This window comes from Papio anubis, chromosome 4, assembly GCF_008728515.1.
Source record: "Papio anubis isolate 15944 chromosome 4, Panubis1.0, whole genome shotgun sequence".
NCBI lineage: Eukaryota > Metazoa > Chordata > Mammalia > Primates > Cercopithecidae > Papio > Papio anubis.
In genome coordinates this window covers 93,523,107-93,550,756 of record NC_044979.1, presented here as the reverse complement: position 1 = coordinate 93,550,756, position 27,650 = coordinate 93,523,107, and the positions used below count along the sequence as shown (strand labels likewise).

Here is a 27,650-nt window from a genome sequence, read left to right as displayed (position 1 = left end):
GTTGTAGTTGTTTTAAGTTAAAAAAGGACGTATAAACTCTAAGATGTTGGAAATGGGCAGGGAAACGAAGATGTGACTCCAGCTGCTGAGCATGGCGCAAATCCAGAACCTCCGGGCGCTGGACGTTGGGGGAAGGGAGGGGACCGTGCGGGCACCATGCGGTCAGCCAAGGGGCGGGCTCCACCCACGGACGCAGAACTGCTTTCCACCCTTCCTCAGCGTTACCTCCCTCTTTCCTCCTTGGGGGTTGGGGCTGGGGGCGAGCAGTTAAAGGGCAGGAAAAACGAGAGCGAGCAGAGGGGAACACAATCCCACCTCTCAACCTCGACAAAACCAACGAGGGAGCAAAGGGTTATTTTCGCGCCACAAAAGATGGAAATCCAGGGGCGGCTCCGGGGCCAATGAATGGAAACCAGCAAACCGCTCTGGCGGAGGCGGCCCACGGCGATAGGCTCCCCCCGTCAGCCAATCGGGAGCGAGGAGAGGCCCCCGCCCGCAGCAGGGGCGGTGTCTCTCTCGACGCCGGTTGCTCAACTTGGACTCGGCAAGCCGGCCCCGGGGAGCGCGGGAGCCCCGCCTTGTACCCGCTTTTGCGCGCCAGTCTCACGGCCCGCCCCACCCCGGGCAGACCCGCAGGGCTCGGCGAGGGATTCTACCCAGTGGGTACCAAGCATCTCTGAGCCCCACGGAATCCCTCGCGCACACACGCAACTGAGACCGGAGGTGCGGGAGAATCGCCAAACCCACGCTGCCCGGTGCGTCCCCGCGCTGGCGGGCGGACTCAGGTGGGGTGGCGCGGCGAGGGCCCCGGCCACACGGCTCCGCACATACGGACGCAGCCCCAGGAGGACCCAGAAGCCCGCAGTCCCGCGGTAGGGCCCCGGGAAAGGGCGGTCCAGTGGTCCAGGCCCTCCGAGGCGAGCCGGCGGCCGACGAAAGACCCTCCCCAGTGTTGAGCTGTGAGGATCCCGCCCTCTTTCTCAGGGCAGAGCCAGAGGAAAAAGGAAACAACCCCATCTTCTCTCCCGGGGCACCATTTTTATTTATTTTAAACAATAAGATATATGCAGGCAGCTTCCAGGGGGAGGGCAGATCCAGGTTACCACTTACTACGCCTCTGGTTTAAACAGATCAGAGTCCAGGAGGGCCGTTCAAAAGCGCAAGAGCCTGTTAAAGCACCTCCGAGGAGGCCCAAGCGACACGCCAGGCATTGTGTGCCCACCCGCGTGAGGGGATTCGGCTTGAGACTCCAGGCTGGTCCCAAGTCGGGCATGAGGAGGGGTGTCAGCCCCTTCCCCCCATCTGCCCACTCAGCCTTTGCCCCTGACGTGTGGGTACAGCAACGGTAACTGGCCTTCTAAACATAGCTATGCTTTAATATTATGCTGACCCAAAAGAAACATTTGTACAGTCCTCAGTTCAGCAGATAAGGAGGAGATGCAGCTGTCCAAAGAGTAAACAGACTGCAATTGGAAAGACTCAGCCGCATCCCAGAGCACACACAAGGTGGGAGTTCTTTCTTCGTGGAGTTCACATTAATTAGGAGCTACAACTGCTTCAGGAAGAAGCTGAAGTAGCCTATAACCAGTTAATTTGTGTGAGATTCATTTAAAAAAACCTCGAAGTTAAATTGATTTTATATTCATTCTTGAAAATTCACCAAAGGTATCTTTGTACTTGAAGTGCTAGTGCAAGAAAACTACCTAAGATCTTTTGACTCAGCCCTTAAATGATTGGAGACTGGAAGTGGAGTGGACTGCATCTACCTCTCTTTGATGTCTGAGCTTATATTACTCATGTATGTTTTTAAGGTCCTAGATGGACTATCCAGTTTGTTACAATAATACACAGATTAGGTTAACAGGAGTCCCAGGAACATATTTCATCAAAACATACACTTGTTTTAAATTCCAGCTGTTAAGATTTGTTTGATAGTGCCAGACAAGCATGGACTAGTATTTATGGAAAATAAACAATTTATTCCATGCTTTAGAAGTAGATATTTCCTTAGGTCTCAGTTTTAGTAAGAGCAAATACAGTTAACCCAGAAGCCATGGTTCAATTGATTTTGGAAGCAAACTGAACACACACAATTTGTTTTTATGAAAAATTACTAAAAGTTAAATGATCAACAGGTTGTAAAATTTACAGTGATACTGAGAAGTGCAAATATTACCAAATGAATGAATGAAGAACATTTCTCCAAATGGCTTTTCTACAACAGGTACATTTAAAATAAATCCATAATTTTTGATATTTACATTTTGCATACCACAGAAGCCAAAAGAAAGAATACATTTCTTTTTTAGAACTGAAGTTCTCTTTTTTTAAAAAAAATAGCTTTAAAAAAGTTAAACCTAACCATAAACTTAGAGAAATTTTACCAAAACGTTCTTTCAAGGCTGAGCTCTTAATTCAGTTCCAAATATTGTAACACAAAAAGACGTCTGTCCCCCTATTTTATAAAGTAACAACATTTCATTAAACGTGAATGAAATATTGTGAAAGTGTGTTTACGTTTAAAATGTTGGATTCGCTTGGCAGGAAAGAAAAACCTGTAAGAAAGAACAGTTGCATTTAAAATGGATGATCTGACACCTTCCGGTTCCTTAACACAAAATTACAAAGTAAGTTCCCTTTAAAAGACAAAATGTAAATACTCTTTATATCATGCAGTAATTCCCATGTTTAAATCTACCATTCATCTTTTAAATGAAAAATACACATTTTAAAATGCTAACAACGGTTTTGACAGAGAAGCTTTTATCAATTATCGAAGATGTTTCCAGCGTAAATCACAATATTTCCTCTATTCAGGATACCTTTTTTCTACCAGTAAGAGTACCGTCATTAAAGATTCTTGTCTATATTTTCATGTTATATAGAATTTATTTCACTTAAAAAATTAGCATTTTATATCTTTTCCATAGAATACCTGTTAAAAATATACCTGTTAAAAACACAACTATCTAGTGCAAATGAAACCTTTGAGTGGAGTACACAATCATTAAACGACACTTGGAGATTTCCACTAGAACCCCAGCACTGCCTTCGTTTCCGTATTGCTCGTCTCCAGTTCACATTTTGTTGGCCCACAAAGGCTCCACCGGGCCCAAATCCTCCTCCGACAACCACCATTGTACTCATTACATATAGAGAAAATTATGTATGGCTCTCATGGCCAAATGTAGGCAGAAAAGAGGCAGAAAGAGGCTCGAACAGTTTTTCAAATACGAATCCCACCTAGGGGTAACGCAGGACGGTCTTCCAATTTTAAGTCTCAAGTTCTCCAACTAAAATTAATTAAATAAAAGTACCAGCCTGCTCCACTCCTCCCCCTTTAAAAACTACAGGAAGAGAGGATTTCCCTTCAAGTACCGACTTCTCTCACTTTGACTTCTCTCCTCCAGCGGCCCAGGTCCCCGACGACCCCAGCCCCTAGCTAGAAACCTCCGCCCCTGCACTCCCCTCCCCCACCAGTGGCCAAGCCCGCCCCCGGCCTCATTTATCCTGGAGCCTTTTCTGAATCGCGCAACCAATGGCAAACGCGAAGCCGAGAGCCACCGCGAGCGCAGGCGGAGGCGGAGGAGGTGTCGCCCAGACACCCGCCCAGGACGCTGCGGGCTCCCATCCCCCACCGCCCCGGGCCCGGGCCGCCCCCACTCGCGGGGTGCCCGGGGCCCGAGAAGGGCGCACAGGGTGGGGTGCGTCGCCCGCCTGTCTTGCCACTACCCCTTGTCCCCTTCACCCAGTCCCCCACCCCTCCTCGCATCGTTTCCGTCCCTGCCAGCCTTAGAAACGTGCCTGCGGCTTTGCTGGGGTTACACTTCTAATGCCATTAAAGCCACCAGGCGAGTTCGAGATTGTGACTCTGGTTTTGTTGTTAATAACCTATTTTGAAAAATCGAATGATTAAAACTACGGTAACTAGAGCTGAGGAATTGCCTGTTAGTACCTCTACCCATTTCCTCATTTAAAAAAAAAAAAAAAAAAATCAATATTCCAGCCCTCCCTCCCAGGATCCGCCCAGACCAGATAACCCTTTCCAAACTCGAGTTGTGACCGTCAGCGCCCCGCGCCGCGCTCCCCTCGGTGCCGGCTGCGGTTCCTTTAGCATTTTCCCTCTTCCTCCTCCCCCTTCTCAGGGTCCCTCTCCCAATCTCGTTTCCCCTCCCCCTCTTCCTCTCGCTCGCTTTTTTTTTTTCTCCGAAACCCACTCTAATTGAGGCTCTGGGATTCCTCACGTGAGACGTTGATTTGTAGTTTGAACACGTGGCTCATTCAAAAAGCCGGACACTCGGAGCGGATTTTTTCCGCCTCCTGCGCCTTCATCCCTCCTCCTCCTCCTCCTCTCCCCTCCCTCCTGCCAGTCACCCTTCTGGGTTTTTTATGGGGAGGCGGCGCCTGCCTCACGTAGTGTGATATTTTCACAGTCCGCTGGCCGAAGCCAAAGGGGTTGGGGAGGAAGAGACAAAAAGTAGTTTTTTCCCCTCCTCCTCCTCCTTTCTCTTGCTAATCCCGCCTCCTTCTCAGACTTAGGAAGACTGGTGGATGCGTTTGGGTTGTAGCTAGGCTTTTTCTTTTCTTTCTCTTTTAAAACATATCTAGACAAGGAAAAACAAGCCTCGGATCTGATTTTTCGCTCCTCATTCTTGTGCTTGGTTCTTACTGTGTTTGTGTATTTTAAAGGCGAGAAGACGAGGGGAACAAAACCAGCTGGATCCATCCATCACCGTGGGTGGTTTTAATTTTTCGTTTTTCTCGTTAATTTTTTTTTAAACAACCACTCTTCACAATGAACAAACTGTATATCGGAAACCTCAGCGACAACGCCGCCCCCTCGGACCTAGAAAGTATCTTCAAGGACGCCAAGATCCCGGTGTCGGGACCCTTCCTGGTGAAGACTGGCTACGCGTTCGTGGACTGCCCGGACGAGAGCTGGGCCCTCAAGGCCATCGAGGCGCTTTCAGGTGGGCCCGGGCCTGGCCCCACCCGGGCTCTCGCCCCAGCCCTGCACCGCCCGCCCAGACCCACCGGGGTGGCTCCGCGGGCCCCAGGCCCGGCGCGCTGGGGGAGCGGGGGTGAGGCCTCAGCGCCCACACCCACGCGCGTGGGGGCCGGGGCTCTCCTCAGCTTCGGCTCCCACTCCAGCCCGCGGCTCTGCTTCCCCGGCCGGGGTTTGTTGGGTGAGGGCGGACGCGCTGTCAAGAAAGCCCCGGCGCTGGCTAAGGGGGGCGCGGGGCTGGGGGAGGCGCGCTCCCCCGGCGCCCCGCCCGGGCCCAGGCGCGTGCTCCAGGCCCCGGCACGCTGGGCCTCGGGGGCCGAGCTAGAATGCCCGCCTGTGTCTCATTCCTTCCTGCTTTCCTCGGTCGTTATTTACGGCGCTGTCTGTGCTGCGCCCCGAAACCCCGGCCGTGGAGAACGGAAAGTGGCCTCAACCTTGCTGCCGAGTGAGACCGCGGGGCTGGTGCCTCGCACAGGCGGCCCCGCGCTTCCTCCCCACCCTGCGGGAGGAGAGAGTGTGCCCGGTTTCCCCGTTCCACCTCCCCCGGTCCGACGAGCGATAGGGGCAGGTGGGCGGGGGCGGCTGGTCGCCTGGAAGGGAGTCGCCGCCACGCACCGGGCCGCCCGCCGCTCTCCGGGCCCTGGCGCGGGGCTGCGGCCTCCGGGTATGGCTCCGCCAGGGCGAGGGACGGTGCCGGGCGGGGCAGGACGCCCGGGGGAAGGCTGCGCTGGGGTCCCCATGGGAGCCCCGTGCTTTTCGGCTTCCCTTTTAATCAACTCAGACGTGGTGCGGGCGCCTCGCAGTCCTTCGCTCTTGGTTCAGCCTGAGCCGAGCTGCGCCTCTGCCAGTTCTCCCGTTCTGGGTCTCCCCTGCCGTCCCCGACCCTTTCCCGCCACTCCCTGTCCTCCCCAAGCCCACTGCTGAGTGTTCCCGGCGGGTTGGGCTGAAGCAGAGGGCAGAGCCAGGGCGCCCCCTCCTGAAGAAAGCCAGGGGAGCCCCCTGCCCCGAGTCTGTCCTGTGGAGCGTGTCCAGGGCGGTGAGAGGATGGGCCGTGTCCCTCTTGCGGGCTTCGTGTTGGTGGCCCCCAGGGGTGGGTGGGGGAGGCTTTGGGGACTGGACTGATACCCAAGTAGTGGGCCCGTCAGCGGACCCTGCTCCTCAACCATCTGCGAGTTAAATGCCCACGCCGCCCGAGGGGGTCGGCTTCTCCCTCCGTCTGGAGCCGCGTCCGGGTCTCGGGGACCCTTCGGGGGCCTCAGGAGGCCATTTGTGTCGCCAGTTGGGCTGTGCGGGTCTTTCGGGCAGGGAGAGCCGCTGAACTCGGCCGACCGTCTCTCACTTCTTGTGTGTCCGCAGGTAAAATAGAACTGCACGGGAAACCCATAGAAGTTGAGCACTCGGTCCCAAAAAGGCAAAGGTGAGCTGCTGCTTCTGTTTCCCCCGATTCTGTTCTCACTCCGTTATTGGGTGGAGAGACTCAGCTGAGAACTTCTTGTCCTTTGGTGCTTACCCGGCTGCGGTGTGGCGTGGTGTTCTGGTCTTTTCCCCTTGCTTTTAAGTTTATGGCGGGGGTGTGTGTGTGTGTTGATGATGCTGGGTAGGAATGGAAAGCTTGTCTGTGGCCTCTGCCGCGGGATTATGGTTATTGGTTACAAAATCTCTCGGAAGCTCACAGCTGAATGTCCTCGGTCAGAGCGGGTCAAATTGCTCCTACGGGAAATGGGTCGCAACAAGCAGTTTCGGGGGGTACTCTGCAGGACTTGGGAAGCAGCGGATGATTCCCCTACCCCTCCAGGAGCAAGAAAGGCGAAACCAGCTGCGGACACGCGGGGGGCGCGCCTTTCTGTCCGGATTTGGGAGGCCGTGGGCGCGGCCGACTGGAGAGGAATTTGCCTCTGCCCTGTGAGCTCGCCAGGGGTATTGGAACGCGTGCGTAAACGCCGGGGCCTCTCCGGCCCAGAAGTGCCTTTGAGTCATTCCAAAGTTCTACAGGTTCTTGCAGTCAGCACCTTTGTCTCCCCGCTTTCCACCCCACTCCTCCTGGGTACATTTTTGCTTACAACCACCAAATGATGAAGACAGGAAGATTTTGTGCCACTTAAGGAGGGGGATTTCTCGTCTCCGAGATCATGTGTGTAGTATGTCCCTTTACAGAATGTTTGCAGATTGTTTTAGCCTCTGAAGCATTTTGGAGACATGGCTCTTTCCCTTTTTCTTTTTCTTATGAAGCCTTTTGGAGCAGTGGAGACTCCTTTCCTTTCGCTAGAGCCGGCCAGATTCCGGCTCTATTTTTTTGTTTTGTTTTATTTTTTAAAACCTTCAGCCAACTCACACCATAGGTTCCGGCTCTAACTCCAGTTGGAAAGGCACTGCTGCCTCCCAGTCGCACCGGGGTGGGCCTCTAAGCCTTTCTGGGTTTTGCAAGAATGGGGTTAGGGTTTCTGCCTGCCCCTCTCCCATCCCCCCAACTCCCAACCTGAGCCAAACAATAAGCTGAAAGTTAATTTAAATCAGGACTGCGTGTATCTGGTTAGATATTGGTGAGAGTGTGTGCGCTGGAGAGCAGGAGAGTTTGCTATGCATTTCACTGGTGCTGTGCAGAAATAGATGGCTACAAAACATGTCATCTATATGCCTGTGTAGATTCCAGCTGTCTTCCCAGGCAAAGCATTTTCACAAATCTTGTTTTTAAGGATGAGTTGGTTTGGATTTTTCTTGTTCTCATGCTTAAATTTCACTAAGATAATTGAAAGGGATTTGAGTGACTGGATAGATTGTTCTAATTGGGAAGTTTGGTAGGGGTCACATTACTTTCATATAAATTGAGCTTGGTTTAACAAGAATTGAAAATCGAGGGAGAAGTTATATTCCCCTAAAAAGAAGCTTAAAGCCATAGCCTGAATTAGTTAGGAAAAAAACATAAGCACATTTTGCGAATTCTAGTTGTTATTATGTTTGGTCAGTGTGTCTTAATTTTGTTAAAATGTTGAATAAATAAGCAAATGGTTGTGCCTCAAGTACTGGCATTTTAACTTTTGGGAGTTTCTAAATTTAAAAATTAAATGTTTTGGATTTTTACAATTCATTAAGCTACATGTAAATACAGATGACTGTGCCTTCCCCTGCTGCTTTTCTTTTGCTAACTGATGGGAATTTCTCCCCAGGTGTAGGGGATTAATTTAAAAACATTACCTGGTAACAACTGCCTGTTTTATTCCTAAAGGCTTTTGCTTAGTCCAAAAGCATATATATACTTAGTTACTTGTTACTTTATAATAAACAGGAGTTCCTCTTTAGGAAAGCACATAAGGTAAGGTGTCACCAGTGACAGCAAGTATTTATCAATGTATCTTCAGTTTATTAATAATGTAGATTAAATTTTTAAGTTCATTTTTCACTAGCATTAAAATGCTCAGGATTTTAAGTGATACAGTACTTACTATCTTACTAACGAAGTAAACAGGGATGAGAACACTGGAGATTTCTTTTACTGATAGAACAGTCATGTTCCTTGCTTGTGTTGAAATGTCTTAAAAGTAGAGCCTTTGGCTGGGCGCGGTGGCCCCTGCCTGTAATCTCAGCACTTTGGGAGGCCAAGGTGGGTGGATTGCCTGAGGTCAGGAGTTCGAGACCAGCTTGGTCAACATGGTGAAATCCTGTCTCTACTAAAAATACAAAAATTAGCCGGGCGTGGCAGGGGGTGCCTATAATCCCACCCAGCTACTCAGGAGGCTGAGGCAGGAGAATTGCTTGAACCGGGGAGGTGGAGGTTGCAGTGAGCCATGGTGCCACTTCACTCCAGCCTGAGCAAGAGTGAAACTCCACCACAAAAACAAAAACAAAACTTTTTTCCTCTGCCCCTGGAAATCTGTTACAATTATTTTAACTGACCCTTGGAGCTGTGATGCAGTTTCTCATATCTGGACTATTCCACCATTTTCAGAGGCTCTGGAAGCAGACAGAGAAGGCGTCAAGGTGACAACATGCCCAGCACCTAAGGGAAGGTCAAGAGGTTGTACTGACTGATGGGGGTTGCTCTGATAGTTGAATGCCACAAACCAATCCTTGCCAAGCCTGCTGGACTTGAGGGTGGAGTTCTTTCTGCTTAGCAGTCATGTCATTCCATCCCATCGTCATGTGGGCATCTGAGGCAGGCACACCCACATGTGCATCAGTGACCTTTATACTTGATATACAAGGCATGTCAGGAACCTGGTGCTGGAGAATGCACGCTGAGATGGATGAATGGGCTTGCGCTGACTAAATAGGGGAGCAGGCCCAGGAGGTGATTGGAGGCTTGGCAGGCTGGGTTAGCTTTGACTTCCAATGGAGCTTGGCGGGGGGACCCTTTCAGGAAGGAGTAAGGTTGAATTTGGTTCAGACCACGCTTATCTCCCAATTACTGAGGTCTCAAGGGAATGTGGAAGGAATGTGGCTTTTCTGCATTCAGATACCCCTCAGTTGGGGAAGATTATAGCAGTTACTTTACAGACATTGAAGTCTCCTGCATCTGGACTAAAGAGAAGATTGCACTGGATATCTGCGATAGTGTTGCACTTTCTATTCTAAATGTAAAAGCTATAGAACATGAAGACTTCGACTCCGAAGTATAGGCTCAACTTTTTTCCCTCCACTTTGGAGGTAAGGGTGGGTATGGAAAATAGTTGGTACTTGGAAATGTTGTATCTGAGTTTGGTTGGAAGAGCTGCTGGTATCCTGTGGGGCCTTGTTTGTGCCCCTATGTGATTATGTAAATAGCACTGATGTCCTTTTTTGTTATGTTGTGGGCTGTTGGGCATGGGAGAGGGAAGAGGAAAATTGCTGACACTGGAGAACTGAGGGGATGGTGGTTTTAGTTCAATTTCCTTGACTTTTTTAAATTATAAAAATAATTTTTCATATGTTCAGTTTTTCAGAACCTAACCTTTTTGTTGCTGCTTCCTATGTGATGAAGAACCTAAGCATATTTTTATGAAACTTCCTCACGATTTAGCTGTTGGCATTGTTTAGGATTATGTGTAGCAACAAATACATTTGAAGAAAGGAGGAAAAAAATAGGATATTATAGTTAATATTTTTCTAGGCAGGATCCTTTATTTTTTTCTTCCTTTTAGGGTAGGATTTTTTTTTCCCCCCTCAGAGTCTCGCTCTGTTGCCCAGGCTGGAGTGCAGTGGCATGATCTCAGCTCACTGCAACCTCTGCCTCCCAGGTTCAAGTGATCCTCCTGCCTCAGCCCTGCTAGTAGTTGAGATTACAGGCACGCGCCTTCATGCCCGGCTAACTTAGGGTAAGATCTTTTAAAACGGACTATGGTGCCTAAGCTCAAACGTTCTTTTTTGTTTACTTAAAAAAAAAAACAGTGATAGTTGCCCAACACTATGAATGTATTTAACACCATTTAATTGTACTCTTAAAAGTGATTAAGATGGTAAATTTTGTGTTTTTACCACAGTAAAATTGGGGGAAAATGCAAAAAAGAAAGTGAAGAACTTATTTCCATATTAGTCTCGTGTTTAACATGTAAATTGGGTAGAACTTATAAAAGTCATTGGGGTTTTAAATGTATCTTACTTTAAGTGGCTATTTAAAAGCTAGTGTTGCATTTTAATAGGTGTTAAGGATAGAATAGGCTAGTGTCAGGACCAGCAACGTGCCCATTAGCCAGGGCACATGACCCTTCAATGCTGCCTCCGACTTCAAAGTCCTAGGACAATAAAAGCTGTTTTTAATATAGAACATCTAAACACAGGTATGAATATCAGTGGTACTCCTTCCTTATCTGTGTGTGGCTCAGGTGAATCTTGTGATTCGGGAAAGTTTCTCACACATGCAGAGACTTGAGATTCTGAATGTTAGGAAGCTTTCATGGCTGGTTAAATGATTATAAACTGGGTTATCTTTAGAGTGCTCAGTTTAAGATCAGTGTGGGATTGCCTAAGTGGTTGTAGCTGAAAAGATTTTTTTCCTGATTTCATATTTTGTCAAATTGAGAGAGTTTGAAAGATTTCTTACTTTGGTTTTGATAAGAGTTTTTTAAAAAATTAGATGCATGTTGATGAGTAGCTTCTACTGTGTGGCTGTCCGCAGTAACCCTGAGGAAGATGTTATGGAAACATGACATGTGCCTGGAGCCAGTGGAAATTGAGAATCTTGGCTTCTGTTTCTGGCTTTCCCTTTGATTTGTGTGATCAGTTACATTCTCTGTTCAGGCCAGATGCCATTATGATAAACTACAAGGGGCATATAGTATTTTGTTCTGAGGTTTTGCCATTGTGCTCAAAATAAATAGGTTATCAGCTAAGGCTTAAAAATATCTTTTGGAATTAGAGAGATCTGGGGTTTTTCCTGTAAGGAGCTTGACTTAAATTTTTTTTTCTGTAGCTCTGTTGTTTTTGCCTGTGTACCTCTTTCATGCAGTCAGCAAGGGGGAAATGATCTTTGCCATGCTTTGAAACTCCTATGAGCGACACCAGTTTAGTTAATGTGTGGTTATAGGATTGGGATTTTGTGTTAAAGTGAAGCTGTCGAACTACCTTCATGTATTTGAAGTGACTCCATTATAATTGTTTTTAGCAGCATCCAGGCAGCAACTTTTCTAGCAATAACTAATTTTTGGAAGGTGTGAGTTAGCCATTCAGTAACTCTGGCGGTTGGTTTGGTCTGGGAGGAAGGAGAGGCGGAAAGACGAGATGGTTAGCTGTGCTATTCTTAGCTGAGTTTCCTTTATCGACTGTTGCCTCTGATTCAGGCTTCCAGAGTCATAAGACAGGAGGTGGCAGTGTGGTAGCAATGACCAAGGGGTAGGATTGGTATTCTTAGTTAAGATCTCAGCCCCATAATTCTGATGTTACAAATTGGCTTGGACTGCGAGGATTTTGCTTGAAGGCTGGTGGCAAGCATCCGTAGTTTTGAGTGTTCCATTAAAATTAAGGGTGTAATTTATCATGGTCTGAAATTGCTGTTTGGCAAGTATTCAGTATTGGTAAATAAACACAGTTATAAATATTGACATATTATGTGAATTTTATTGCCCTGAAGGGGAATACATAGTACGTAAATTATAGATATTTTAGAGAATTATCCTGAGACCACTTAACTTGATTAGGAAATAGTTTAAAGTTATTGTAGAAATATTCTTGGGCCAGGTGCGGTGGCTCACGCCTGTAATCCCAGCACTTTGGAAGGCCGAGGCGGGCGGATCACGAGGTCAGGAGATCCAGACCATCCTGACTAACATGGTGAAACCCCGTCTCTACTAAAACTACAAAAAATTTGCCAGGTGTGGTGGCGGGCGCCTGTAGTTCCAGCTACTCGGGAGGCTGAGGCAGGAGAATGGCTTGAACCCGGGAGGTGGAGCTTGCAGTGAGCCAAGATCGCGCCACTGCACTCCAGCCTGGGTGACAGAGCGAGACTCTCTCTCTCTCAAAAAAAAAAAAAGAAATATTCTTAGAGGAATCTATTGAACTATAAGCTGAAAGGAGCCTAAGTCTTTAGAATGTCTGGCATTATTGCATTATTGCATTATCATTAGTTGTTTAGGAAGCTGATTCTCTTGTGGTCATGGTATATCAGTTATCTGTTGCTGCGTAAACAAACCACCCCAAAACTTAGTGGCTCAGAACAATTTATTCTTTCTCATTCTGTGGCTGTTAGGTGGTGGTTTCTGATCCACATGTATCACTCAGGTCCCTTACTAAACTGGGGTAAAAGGACCAGGGAAGCTCTGCTGATGTAACTGGCCATCCTTGTAACCTTTCTCCAAATGGTATCTTATTGTTCAGAAGAAGCTGGAGTTTTTTTTTTCCTGGCACAGTTGACTAATTTTACCCTAAGTGAAAATGGAAACTGCTAGTCTTCTTAAAGGCTGGGCTCAGAATTGGCACATTACTTCTGTCCCATTCTATTGATTAAGGCAAGTCATCAGGCCAGCTCAGATTCAGGGGAGATGTGGAAATAAACTCCATCTTTAGTTGGTAGAGTGGCATGCACGTACCAAGAGGGAGGAATTGATGGTGGCTATCTTTGTATGTCATCTTCCACAAGTTGAAGGAAGTGTGGTTTCAAAATGCTTGGAACAGAAAATACCTGAAAATTGCATTTAGCACTGTTGTAATATTCTGGCAGGCGATGATGTTATTAGCTTTGGAGGTAATGAGTAGTAGCTATTCTCTGTGTAGCCATAAGGAACAGCCAACAGGATTTGCTGATGGATTAGCTGAGGTGTATGAGAAACGTGAAGAATGACAAGATTTTTTTTGGCCAGAGCAACTGGGTGGAAGATGGTGCCATTTACCAAAATGGAGAATATTGGGAGAGGAGCAGATTCTTGGGTAGAAAACAGGAACTTTGGTTTTGATATGGTGTTTCTAATACTAGAAATTTAAGTGAAGAAGGTTAGTAGGCAGATATATCAATTTGGAGCACGGGGGGAGATAGGACATAGAAGTGACATTTGGGGACTTCATTAGCTTGTGGCATTTGAAACCATGGAATTGGACACGATCATCAAGGGACTGAGCCTATGGCTCTAGGATGAAGGAGAGACCAGCAAAGGAGGGTGAGGAAGGACAGTTGAGCAGAAGAAAGCAAGCAGGGCAAACTGTTTCTAGAAGATAAATGAAGAAAGCCTGTGGAGAAGGAGGGTGTAATCAGCTGTGTAGAATACCACTGAGAGTGATGTAGATGGATGAATAAGTGAGTGGGGGTGGTGGTAAATCTCGGCCTTCTGGCTCTGCTGTAAATAGAAGGAGAAAGATTACAAATTTTGGAGCAACCTAGGATATAACCTTTCTTTCAGAATTCATTTATTCAATTTTTGTTCATTAGTTTTTTATTTATTTATTTTCTTGAGACAGAGTCTTGCTCTGTTGCCAGGCTGGAGTGCAGTGGTGTGATCTTGGCTCACTCCCCCTCCCGGGTTCAAGAGATTCTCCTGCTGCAGCCTCCCGAGTAGCTGGGACTACAGGTGTGTGCCACCATGCCGAGTTGATTTTTGTAGTTTTTAGTGGAGACGGGTTTTACCACGTTGGCCAGAATGGTCTTGAACCCCTGACCTCAGGTGATCTGCCTGTCTCGGCCTCCCAAAGTGCTGGCATTACAGGCGTGAGCCAGCGTACCTGGCATTTTCTTAGTTTCTAGAAATATCTGAGTATTTATGTATCTGTTAGAGATGTAAGAATCTCCTTAGTAGATCCTCTGACTCAATGGACAAGGCTTGTTTGTGACAAATGACAATTGATCTATTCTTTTTTTTTTGAGATGGAGTTTCACTCTTGTCGCCCAGGCTGGAGTGCAATGGCGATCTTGGCTCACTTGCAGCCTCTGCCTCCTGAATTCGATTCTCCTGCCTCAGCCTCCTGAGTAGCTGGGATTACAGACACCCGCCACTACACCTGGCTGATTTTTTTGCATATTTAGTAGAGACAGTGTTTCACCATGTTAGCCAGGTTGGTCTCGAACTCGTGACCTAAGGTAATCTGCTCACCTCAGCCTCCCAAAGTGCTGGGATTACAGATGTGAGCCACCGCCCCTGGCCAGTTGATCTACTCTTGTACTTTTTAACATTTCTGGTGAGTGTGAGCTCACTTTTTTTTTTTTTTTTTTTTTGAGACAGGGTCTCGCTCTGTTGCCCAGGCTGGAGTACAGTGATCACAGGTGTAGACTACAGGCACCTATAGGCACATGCCACCTCGCCTGGCTAATTTTTAAAAAAAATTTTTAGTATAGACGAGGTCTTGCTGTGTTACTCAGGTTAGTCTTGAACTCCTTGGCTCAAGGAGTCCTCCCACTTCGGCCTCCCAAAGTGCTGGGATTACAGATGTGAACCACTGTGCCTGGCCTTCACTTTCTTACAAAGTCATTCTGCTTTCTTATTAACATAACATTGGGGAAATTGTCTGAACCTATCTTAGGTTCCAAAAGAGTGTAGACCAAGTCCAGTTCTTCTTCTTCTTCTTTTTTTTTTTTTTTTTTTTGAGTCAGAGTCTTATTCTGTTGCTCAGGCTGAAGTACAATGGTACGATGTCAGCTCACTGCAACCTCCTCCTCCCAGGTTCAAGTGATTCTCCTGCCTCAGCCTCCTGAGTAGCTGGGATTACAGGCGCACACTACCACACCCGGCTAATTTTTTTATTTTTAGTAAAGATGGGGTTTCACCATGTTGGCCAGGCTGGTCTCAAACTCCTGACCTTGTGATTTGCCTGCCTCGGCCTCCCACAGTGCTGGAATTACAGGCGTGAGTCTCTGCACCCAGCCCCAAGTCCAGTTCTTCTATATGGTGGACTAAATGTGTGATTTGACAAGCAGAGGTTGAAACTCTTGGCCAACACATTTATGGATATGAGCCAGGTTTAAAATACCTTTATCATGATTATTTTAGGACACTAGCATAAATTAAGTATTCCTTCCATTTTGTTCATAAAACTTTTGCTAAAAGAAATACTGGAAATCTTTTGGGAGGAACTAAATTCCTTCATTTTTATACTAAAAAAAAAGTGGTCGTTGGCAAAGTAGCATGTTTCCCCAATTATGAATCCTGTCTTGTGACCAAAACCATTAATCAAAAATTGGGTGATATGTTAGATCAGTTGATTTTGAGATAGGTGACTTGTTCTGAATAACTCCTTTCGAGACTTTCCTGCTGGCTATGCAAGTCTTTTGATCAATAGAGTACTACTTCCAGGATGTATTTAAATATTATAAGAAAGGAAAACTTATAAAAATGAAATAGCACAATAGATGCTTTACCAAGGATTCTCCATAGAACCCTGGGAGAATCTACCTGCCCGAGGCCCTCCAGATAATCACGGGAGCCCATTACCAGGTGCTACAACTCTGCCTGACTTCATCCCTCCCATTTAAGTTGTCCACATACTCAAAGTAGCTTGCACAGGAGCCCAATCGTGTTTGCAGTGGCAAGTCAGAGCAGAGATGTCCTATTTCTTGCCTTCTCTAAGTACGGAAATCTCTTTTGGCTTTTTTGAAGGGTTGATTTATCTTCTTTCTTTAGGAAAAAGACTAGTATACAGGTAGTCTGCTCTCTGGGGCTTATTATAGAATAAAAACATTTGGATATCCTGTTTTAAGACAGAAAAATGAGACTTTTTTTGTTTCAATGTGTTTTTTAGTAGCTTCATCATAATGTAAGCGGATTGCAGAGAAGTTGAAGAGGGACCTAAGGATAGGAGGTTAGGACAGAGGGCATAGAGAGGTAGATGTCATGGCTTTGTCTCAGGAGGCTGATTGTGGTTCCTGGGGATGTGTACTTAGATTGCAAGAGGTAGAGGTATCTGGAGTGGAGTCCACGGTGTCTGTCTGTCTCAGCTTGTTATCAAGTTTGGTATGACCCTGACTTGCAGAAAAAAATGTCTTGAATGTAAGATACTGCTGAGGATCAGGAGAGTAGGAAGAGAAACTGTGCTGAAACCTCGCGATGAGGAGACTGGGTGCTTGCCATATGTGTCCTTGTTGAACCAAGGGAAAAGCCAGGAGGATGTGGGATATGAGGTCTGGATCTGGGCTTGTTTTGTGGGATGTGAGGTCTAGATCTGGGCTTGATTTCCAGCTCCACTTACTAAATGTATGATGTAGTTTGAGGATGAGGAATTTGAGGTCTTGGGAGGTTAGAATGGAAGTGATGCTTCATAGGATCCTGTCGGACAATGTGTGTAAAGGATGAATACAGCGTCACCCAGTAGTCATTCTAATGGAAGCCGCTGTATTTTTCTCCTTGAGATTCAGATGGGGAAGCTGGATGGATATAGATTAGATTTGTTGGTGATAACAGAAACATGGAAGATCTTTGTTCTCTTTTGGGATGTGGACTCAAGTAATAATCTGTGGGTGGTGTGTTTTTAATTTACAATGAGCATGTATTACCTTTTTTGTTCAGATACAACATAGATACAACAGACTGTATAAATATTAAACAGATTGATAATTTTTATATATGTGCACATTCAGATTAATTCAAAAATACATAAAATGTAAAAAATGTTTTTCTGACCTCACTCTCTCTAGTAGTTCCCAGGGCTTACTTACCACTGGTTGTATATTTTCTAGAAGCTCTATGCACGTGTCCACAAACATCTTTGAATATAATAATGAAATCATACTGTTTATAATTTTTGCTTTTACTAAATAATGTATCCTGAAGAATCTTCAATGTAGGTACAAATAGTTCTCTTTTTTAACCAACAGATGCATTGTTCAACATAGGTGTGCAATAATTTAGCCATCCTTTTCATAGTAACTTTATTCAAGTGTACTTACGTGTATGCCATCAGACTTCTGGTTGAGAAGTTTGTACTTTTTTTTTTTTTTTTTGAGACAGAGTCTTGGTCTCGCCCAGGCTGGAGTGCAGTGGTGTGATCTCTGTTCACTGAAATCTCCGCCTGCTGGGTTCAAGGGATTCTCATGCTTCAGCCTCCTGAGCAGCTGGGATTACAGGTGTGTGCCACCACGCCCGGCTAATTTTTATATTTTTTGGTAGAGATGGAGTTTTGCCATGTTGGCCAGGCTGGTCTCGAACTGCTGACCTCAAGTGATCCTCCTGCCTTAGCCTCCCAAAGTGTTAAGATTACCTGAGTGAGCCACCATGCCCAGCCCCTGGTTGAGAATTTTTATAACATAAATTCTTAAACTAGGAATTGTTATGTCAAAATATGTGGACATTTAAATTTGAAAGCACTCTGCAAAACCTAAAACTAAATTTCGGTTTTGTTTTTTTTCTTTTCTTTTTTTCTTTTTTTTTTTTTTTTTTTTTGAGACGAATCTTGCTTTGTCCCCTGGGCTGGAGTGCAGTGGTGTGATCTTGGCTCACTGCAACCTCTGCCTCCCGGGTTCAAGGGATTCTCCTGCCTCAGCCTCCCAAGTAACTGCGACTACAGGCATGTGCCACTACACCCAGCTAATTTTTGTATTTTTAGTAGAGATGGGGTTTCACTATGTTGGTTGGCCAGGATGGTCTCGATCTTTTGACCTCATGATCTCCCCGCCTTAGCCTCCCAAAGTGCTGGGATTAAGGGCGTGATCCACTGTGCCTGGCCCCAGAACTAAATTTCTTATGTTGACATGATTAGTTGTAATTTTGACAACAAAGTGCTTCTTTCAATGAAGTGTGCAGTGAGACCATTTGATTAAGAACTGTCTCATCAAACATGGAGGACTATATAATTGTAGGAACACACTCTTCTATCATGGATGTGCTAACTCTGAGAAGTCTGCCCATTTCATTTGTGCCCCTTGTATACAAAAATTAAGTAAAAAGCTGTAAAGATGAAATTCTGATACCTTATAGCTAAGATGTCTAGGACTCATGCTCTCCCATACTTAGCACCTTAAATTTTGCATCCTACCTCAGAAACTAACAGTAGTTTCTTGCGGAGGAAACTTCAAGAAGGTCCACATTTTGAGGTGGAATTTGATTAAGAATTAGTTTCCAAAAGAAGGTGCTACACAGCTTTTGGTCCTAGCAGGGCAGATAATGAAAGAATCTAGTTAAGAGAACCTGTGGTAATAGTGGTTAAAAAACAACAACAAAAAAGCTGGTTGAAAAGTGAGCTCTCCCCAGATGTGGTTTTTTTTTTCCTAAGTGCAGTTGAAATTTTTAGTTTCTATATTTCTTGTGTGCTAGTTTACCTATTTTTGCATTTTTTCAGTTTCAGAAATGACTTAATTCCTTACGTAAATTTTTAGTTTAACAAGCATAGATTAAGTGCCTGTGCTCATAGTTGATTCTATGCTAGGTTTCAGGGGCTAGAAAGAAGAGTAAGACCCTGTGGGGCACAGTGGCTCACACCTCTAATCCAGCATTTTGGGAGGCTGAGGCGGGTGGATCATGAGGTCAGGAGATCAAGACCATCCTGGCTAATACAGTGAAACCCTGTCTCTACTAAAAATACAAAAAATTAGCTGGGCGTTGTGGCAGGCGCCTGTAGTCCCAGCTACTCAGGAGGTTGAGGCAGGAGAATGGCTCGAATCCGGGAGGTGGAGCTTGCAGTGAACTGAGATCGTGTCACTGCACTCCAGCCTGGGCAACAGAGGGAGCCGTCTCAAAAAAAAAAAAAGAGTAAGACCCTTGTCCTGCAGAAAGACATGGATGGAGTACAGTGGCTTTCACTTTGTTCTGTCTGAATTCCTGGGTGACATTCTTTTTATTTTTCAACAGTAATTGGTGGCTCACTGTGGCAGTGATCCTAAAGGTGGGTTAAAATCTCTGCAATAAAGAGAAGTTGTGAATGTTCTAAGTAGGGTATATGTGAGATGCCCCAGAAACATATGAGGCGGGGGCATTATTAGGCTTAGCCTGTTACCAATGAGGAATACATTCAGAGAGGGATGTGGAAATAGGCAGAGGCTAATAACCATGTGCACCTAAGAGGGAAGAGGCAGAAGGGACAGCAGGAGCCACGTCATGTAAGTGTGAAACATCCTGGGGTGTGTGTGGGAACTACAAGCTGTTTGAGATTAAAGAGGCTGGAGTGTGAGGCAGGTTAGTGATTGAGGCTGAGCGAAGAGGGCAGCTACAGCAGCCTGTGTGCATGATGGAGTGACTGCATTATTCTCATTCTTGATGTGTTTGACTTTAGGAGCTAAGTTTTTTTTTTTTTTTTTGAGACATAGAAGCCTGTCACCCAGACTGAGTGCAGTAAAGATCTCTGCTCACTGTGCAAAGCCCGCCTCTCAAGGTCTGCCATTCCTCCTGCCCCTCCTGGTGGAAGACCAAGGTGCTCACCTCGCCTCAAGAAGAGCTTTTCTTTTCTTTTCTTTTTGTGTGTGTTTTTAGTAGAGACGGGGTTTCACTGTGTTAGCCAGAATGGTAAGTAGTTTAGTTCATGCCATTTAGCAAATGCTGATTTGGGATATCATGGAAGACTGATGCCTAGGTTAATTTTGGAAAACGCTCACCAGAGATCCCATTGAACTTTTTTTTTTGCCGCTTCAGTACTTCATAAGCATGGGACTGGCTATGCTCCCAAAACATTTCATGGAGTTCGCACCTGTTCTTAGGGTATCCTCTGACAGGGTAATTAAGGCAAATTGTGATACAAGACTAGGAATCTTATAATAAGGTTGACTGAGCCCATGTTATTATTATTATTATTTTTTCTGAGAGGGAGTCTCGCTCTGTCGCCCAGGCTGGAGTGCAGTGGCGCGATCTCGGCTCACTGCAAGCTCCACCTCCCGGGTTCACGCCATTCTCCTGCCTCAGCCTCCCGAGTAGCTGGAACTACAGGCGCCCGCCACCACGCCCGGCTAATTTTTTGTATTTTTAGTAGAGACGGGGTTTCACCATGTTAGTCAGGATGGTCTGGATCTCCTGACCTCGTGATCCGCCCGCCCCGGCCTCCCAAAGTGCTGGGATTTCAGGCGTGAGCCACCGCGCCTGGCCCATGTTATTTTTTTAAGGTTAGCTGTGGCGAGACAGTCATCAGTGGTGCTGGTTAAAGCTCCTAGTATTATATGATTTTTGTTAAAGACATTCCAAGTGATGTAATGAACTTTTGGAGAAAAATGTGATAGACGCTTCTGTGTGCGCGTACTACTACCTAAACTTGGGGACAACAGTACAGCACAGTGGTGGGGGGGCCAGTGGCATCTTGCTTGGAGCTACACAGGCCTCAGCAGGAACCTTTGCTTAGCCCTGTGATCTTGTGCAAACTGATTAAACTCTGAGATTTCTGTTTTTAAAATCTGTAAGTGAGGATAGTAAAACCTAGTGGAGAGGGTTATTGGGTATTAAATGATAATGTCTGTAAAGGACTTCTTGGATTATCTGATACTAAAGTCATATTATCTCAGTAATAAGTTTTACCATGTGGCAGTGGAAAATGGGGGATGGATGTGCCTGTTCCTGTATGACCCCATGGTTTATGGTTTATGTTTTGTATATACAGAGACATAGGAATGTTTCACATTTCTTTGTAAAATACGGGTTATGCACTGTGAATAAGTTAAGAATTGGTGTTTTATATCTAGGTGCATGGATCTTAGAATCCCTAAAATGTGTTTAGTTATGGGATTATCTTAAACAAGAGAGATCATGCTTAAGGGAAATAATAGACCAGGAGGTGAATTCCTAATTCTAAACAGTTTAAAAATGGACGAAGGATGAGAAGTGGCAGTTCAGAAGGGGATAGCTGAAAAGTCAATCTGTGTACAAAAAGATACCCAATCTAGGCTAGGCATGGTGGTTCATGCCTGTAATCCCAGCACTTGGGGAGGCCGAGGTGGGTGAATTGCTTGAGCTCAGGAGTTTGAGACCAGCCTGGGCAACATGGTGAAACACTGTCCCTACAAAAAATACAAAAATTAGCCAGGCATGGTGGTGCGTGCCTGTAGTCCCAGCTAACTGGGGGGCTGAGGCGGGGGAATGGCTTGAGCCCAGGTTTGCACCACTGCACTCCAGGCTGGGCAATAGAGTGAGATCTTATTTCAAAAAGCAACAACAAAACAAACAAAACCCTAATCTAACTAGTTATTAGGGAAGTACCAACTATAATGACATTTTTTTGCCTATGAGGTTGGAGAAAAATGAATAAGATTGGCAGTATCTGGTGTTGGCAAGGTTGTGGAGGCATGGCCACTCATATAGCTAGAGAGTACATTGGCAAAGATTTCTTGGCACACTATTTGGCAGTATCTGTTAGAACTTAAAATGAGAATACCTTTCAACTAAGTGTCATGGAAAACAACCCAGTCCTCATGGCTTTGTGTCATCTGTAAGCACAGTTTTAACCAGCAGTATTGTAAAAGAGCTCCATCCAAATTGCCAAGCAGGAATTGGTAAAAGTGGTCTCTAGTAGGTGGGAGTCCATAAAACACAGAATTCTTAGGTTATACTATATTACACGTCACATTTTAACAGGTATCGTACAGATAATCTGAAACTAACACTATTGTCTACTTTTCAAGCAAAAAAGATCTCTGGCTCTAATTTTACTCTTTGGGACATTTTGTAATTGCCTATCTTTGAGTTGTAGAAAGGAAATTTTTGTAAAGGAAGACAATACTAAGAGTCCTTCCTTTTTTCTTTTTGTTAAAAGTGCTTTAAGGCCAGGGTGCTTGGCTCATGCTTGTAATTCCAGCACTTTGGGAGACCATCCTGTGTAAGACAGCAAGAACCCATGTTTACTTATTTCTGTTTGTTTGTTTGAGACAGAGTCTTGCTCTGTCACCCAGGCTGAAGTGCAGTGGCATGATCTCGGCTCACTGCAACCTTCTGCTCACTGCAACCTCCGCCTTCCGGGTAAGGGATTCTTGTGCCTCAGCCTCCTGAGTAGCTGGGATTACAGGCCGGTACTACCATACCCAGCTAATTTTTGTATTTTTAGTAGAGACGGGGTTTCACCATGTTGACCAGGCTGGTCTTGAACTCCTGACCTCAAGTAATCTGCCCGCCTCAGCCTCCTAAAATGCTGGGTATACAGGCGTGAGCCATTGCGCCCGGTGAACCCATGGTATTTTTTTTTAGATGTAGTCTAGCTCTGTCACCAGCCTGGAGTGCAGTTCCGTGATCTCGGCTCACTGCAACCTCTGCCTCTCAGGTTCAAGCGATTGTCCTGCCTCAGCCTCCGGAGTAGCTGGGACTACAGGCTTGTGCCACCATGCCTGGCTAATTTTTGTATTTTTGGTAGAGATGGGGTTTCACCATATTAACCAGGATGGTCTCAATCTCCTGACCTTGTTATCTACCCGCCTCAGCCTCTGAAAGTGCTGGGATTACAGGTGTGAGCCACTGCGCTCGCCCCCGCCCCCACTTTTTTTTTTTTTTTTTTTTTTTTGAGATGAGTCTCACACTGTTGCCTGGGCTGGAGTGCAATGGCATGATCTCAGCTCACTGCAACCTCCGCCTCCTGGGTTCAAGCAGTTCTCCTGCCTCAGCCTCCCGAGTAGCTGGGATTACAGGTGCCTGCCACCACGCCCAGCTAATTTTTTGTATTTTTAATAGAGATGGAGTTTCACCATGTTGGCCAGGCTGGTCTTGAACTGCTGACATTGTGATTCACCCACCTTAGCCTCCTAAAGTGTTAGGGATTACAGGCGTGAGCCACCATGCCTGGCGGAACCCATGTTTAAAAGGAAAGAATAAGCACTTTAAAATAATGTTCAACTATTTGTAACTTTGAGGCATGTTTAATGCCTTTCTCCATAACAGCAATTTCACTTGTAGTATTCTGTTACAAAGACATACTTGGCAAAAAGACATAAGTGTTTTTTCCGTATTGTTTAATAGTTAAAAATAGGAAATAACCTAAATGGCCATCAAAAGAAAACATACCCTGTTCTGGCCTGGTATGGTGGCTCACGCCTATAATCCCAGCACTTGGGGAGGCTGAGACAGGTGGATCACGAGATCAGAAGATGGAGACCATACTGGCTAACATGGTGAAACCCCATCTCCACTAAAAACAAAAAATTAGCTGGGTGTGGTGGTGGGCACCTGTAGTACCAGCTACTCGGGAGCAAGAGAATGGTGTGGACCCAGGAGGTGGAGTTTGCAGTGAGCCGGTATCACACCACTGTGCTCCAACCTTGGCGACAGTGTGAGACTCCGCCTCAAAAAACAAAACCAAAAAAAAAGGAAAAAAGAAAACATACCCTATTCTAACCATATATTCCCTTTTTTTTTTTTTCTTGCTCTGTCGCCCAGGCTGGAGTGCAGTGGTATAATCTTGGCTCACTGCAGCCTCTGCCTCCTGTGTTCAAGTGATTCTCCTGTCTTGGCCTCCTGAGTAACTGAGATTATAGGCACCTGCCACCGTACCAGGCTAATTTTTGTATTTTTAGTAGGATGGGGTTTCACCATGTTGGCCAGCCTGGTCTCGAATTCCTGACCTCAAATGATCTGCCCACCTTGGCCTCCCAAAGTGTTGTTATTACTGGCATGAGCCACTGCACCCAGCCCTAACAATATATTCTGTGGCATATTTTGTAGCAGTTATAAGGAATGATAGAGGTTTGTTTTGTTTTGTTTTGTTTTGTTTTTGAGATGGAGGTTAGCTATTGTTGCTCAAGCTGGAGTTCAATGGTGCAATCTCGTCTCACTGCAGCCTCCACCTCCTGGGTTTAAGCGATTCTTCTGCCTCAGCCTCCTGGAATGATAGAGGTTTTATAATAAACCCATTACATGTTAACATAAAATTTTCAATTAAAAAACTCTTTTTCTGAGACAGAGTCTTGCTCTGTTGCCCAGGCTGGAATGCAGTGATGCAATCTCAGCTCACTGCAGCCTCCGCCTTCTGGGTTCAAGTGATTCTCCTGCCTCAGCCTCCCGAGTAGCTGGGACTACAGGCGTGTGCCACCACACCTGACTAGTTTTTGTACCTTTAGTAGAGACCGGGTTTCACCATGTTGGCCAAACTGTTCTCAAACCCCTGACCTCAAGTGATCTGCCCACCTCAGCCTCCCAAAGTACTGAGATTAGAGGCGTGAGCCACCATGTCTGGCCCTAAAAAACTTAAGAGAACTGTTTTTCATTTTTGTAAGTTTCTTTGGCCTAAGAGGCAACTGGGAACTCGTAACTACTACTGCATTCAGTTTGTTGTCATGTATTGTTTTGATTGAAGCATATGAAGAAAATCCAGCCACATACGGATATGTAGTTAGAAAAGGAAGGAGTATAAATAATTACAGATATTCTTTGGTCCTACATCAAAATATGACAAGGGAGAGTTAAAAAAAAAAGTTCCTTTTTTAATTTAAATTGAGACAGGATCTCACTATGTTGCATAGACTGGTCTTGAACTCCTGGGCTTCAAGTAAGTGATCATTGTGTCTCGGCCTCCCCGAAGTGTTGGGATTACAGGCGTGAGCCACTGCACCCAGCTACAAGTGGTAGGTTTTTTGCAGATGTGCAGGGGTGGGGGCTTACTGGTAAAGACCGGGAAACCACCTGCTGGACAGATTCTAAAAGAGCTGTAACACCAAGTTAGTGGCGTTTTTTTAAAGGCTAGTTTCATTGTGGAATCTGAAATATCAGTGAATTTTTTTTGTACTTGTTACAAAAAAAAAAAATACATTGATTCTCTTATACTTGGAAAGGATCTTTATCCACGAGGATTGGGAGGCTGTCAAAGCTTATTGGTAATAGATAGAAGCTTTTCAAAATACTAGTTTTTACTTTAAAGCTCAAATTTAGTCATTTGGCAACAAATACTTCAGGAAAATAGTTTTACCTGAAGTGACAGACTCATTTTATTCCTTTTTGAGAAAATATCTGCCAGATACTTAGGCTTTTAAGTGACTACATTTTGCTTGTAGTTCCTTCGGGTAGAAACAGTGCGTAAGTGGTTCGTCTTGCACCTCAAACAACTGCACAGTGCTTTTTGTGCAGACAGCCGGGATAGGTAGCAGAAGTGCTTTATGCATACTTCCCTTTTCTTCATATAGATCATAAAAGGATGTATACTCAAGGGTTGAGATTAGGACATTTTTAAACAGTTTGCATAATTCTTCACTGCAAATGCCAGCGAAGAATACAGTGACTACTACTACAGTTCAGTGCCACTGTGTTGCTTCATGCTAAGGACCAGCAGCTTTACTAATCATTGCTTTTGCTCTATCAGTGCAAATACAACACAGCAGAAAAGGCAAATAACATCTTAGTGTTATTAGGAAAATAGTCTTAACTTCTTAGACTTCCTGAAAGTGTGTCAGGGATTCCTTATACCATACTTTGAGAATGGCTGCTCCACTCTAATGTGTGGTTTGAAATTAGATCAAGTGAGTGGGTGTAATGGCTCATGCCTTTAGTCCCAGAACTTTGGGAGGCTGAGGTGGCCACGTCGATCACTTGAGGCCGGGAGTTTGAGACCAGTCTGGCCAATAGAGTTAAACCACCCCCCGTCTCTACTAAAAATACAAAAAGTGATCCGGGTGTGGTAGTGCATGCCTGTGGTCCCAGCTACTTAGGAGGCTGAGGCACGAGAATCTCTTGAGCCTGGGAGGCGGAGGTTTGCAGTGACCCAAGATTGCACCACTGCACTCCAGCCAGGGCGACAGAGTGAGACTCTCTCAAAAAAAAAAAAAAAAGAAAAGGGAAAAAAAAGTATCACGTATACACACACACACACACACACACACACACACACATATATGTATATATTTTTCTTTTTTTGAGATGGAGTCTCGCTCTGTCACCCAGGCTGGAGTGCAATGGCGCGATCTCGGCTCACTGCAAGCTCTGCCTCCCGGGTTCACACCATTCTCCTGCCTCAGCCTCCTGAGTAGCTGGGACTACAGGCACCCGCCAGCACACCCAGCTAATTTTTTGTATGTTTAGTAGAGATGGAGTTTCACTGTGTTAGCCAGGATGGTTTGGATCTCCTGACCTCATGATCCACCTGCCTTGGCCTCCCAAAGTGCTGGGATTACAGGCGTGAACCACCGTGCCTGGTCTGTATCAGGTATTCTTGAAAATATGTATTTACATAATAACAAGAGCAAGTGAGGATTTTATGCAATTCCATGGCATATTAGCCTCAATAGGGAAGTCAATATGGGGGAAAAAAAAAAAAGATAATCGGTATAGAGAAGCAAATGAAAAAATGTCAGAAATTCTAAATAAAAAGAAGAAAAATCTAAGTGTATGAAAGATAAAATATTGCCAGGTGTGATATCTCAGTCTTGTAATCCCAGCACTTTGGGAAACTGCAGCCCGGAGGATTGCTTGAGCCCAGGAGTTCAAGACCAGTCTGGGTGACTGGATGCAGTGGCTCACGCCTATAATTCCAGCACTTTGGGAGGCCAAAGTGGGCAGATCACTTGAGGTCAGGAGTTCAAGACCAGCCTGGCCAACATGGTAAAACCCCATCTCTACCAAAAATACAAAAAAAATTAGCCGGGTGTGGTGTTGTGTGCCTGTGGTCCCAGCTACTCAGGAGGCTGAGGCACGAGAATTGTTTGAACATAGGAGGTGGAGGCTGTACTGAGCCGAGATCAGGTCACTGCACTCCAGCCTGGGTGATAGAATGAGACTCCACCTCAGAAAAGAAAACAAAACAAAACAAAAAAACCAGCCTGGGCAACATAGTGAGACCCCATCTCTACAAAAAATAAAAAATTAGCCAAATGTGATGGTGCATGCCTGTAGTTCCAGCTACTTGGGAGGCTGAGGTGGGAGGATTGCTTGAGCCTAGTGAGCCGCAGTGAGCTGTGATTGTGCTACTGCCCTCCAGCCTGGGCAACAGAGTGAGACCCTCTCTCTAAAATGTATTTTTAAAAAGATAAAGCATTTAGAATAAATAGTTAAGGACTGCTGAAAACAAATAGACATGAGCAGGATGAATCTATTTTTAGATAGATTCTAAAATCTGAAAAACCGCATCACCATGCGGTTTGACCATGTTGGGCAGGCTGGTCTTGAACTCCTGACCTCAAGTGATCCTTCTGCCTCAGCCTCCCAAAGTGCTAGAATTACAGGCGTGAGCTACCACGCCTGGCACCAGGTGAGGCATTTTTGATGGAATTCCTCAGAAGTGATACTGCTTTCAGTGCACCTCATCTAGAGGCACATAGTGCTTATTGATTTTTGTTCCAGTAGTGGTGGTAACTTTGACCAATTGGTTAAGTAGTGTCTGCCAGGTTTCTTCAGGATAAAGTTACTTTTTTTTCCCTTCCTAATAAGAACTTTGTGGGGAGATA

The 27,650-nt window shown here is 45.5% G+C and overlaps 1 protein-coding gene, 1 long non-coding RNA gene and 1 other non-coding gene across 3 annotated transcripts in view; 2 read left to right on the top strand and 1 right to left on the bottom strand.

Annotated features, from left to right (window-relative positions):
* Positions 1-539: 539 nt before the first annotated feature.
* On the top strand, positions 540-2,507 carry LOC110742847. Its single transcript, XR_002521023.1, has 2 exons — positions 540-755; positions 1,131-2,507. It is a non-coding gene; the product is annotated as an uncharacterized LOC110742847 (long non-coding RNA).
* Positions 2,508-4,415: 1,908 nt separating this feature from the next.
* Positions 4,416-27,650, top strand: part of IGF2BP3 (insulin like growth factor 2 mRNA binding protein 3) — a 154,347-nt gene continuing 131,112 nt past the window's right edge. The window contains exons 1-2 of the mRNA XM_021935955.2: positions 4,416-4,970; positions 6,362-6,422. Of these exons, the coding sequence (XP_021791647.1) occupies positions 4,796-4,970; positions 6,362-6,422 (236 nt within the window). The 5' untranslated portion in view covers positions 4,416-4,795. The remainder of the gene's footprint in view (positions 4,971-6,361; positions 6,423-27,650) is intronic.
* LOC116274754 lies at positions 24,870-24,934 on the bottom strand. Its single transcript, XR_004183531.1, has one exon. It is a non-coding gene; the product is annotated as a U7 small nuclear RNA (small nuclear RNA).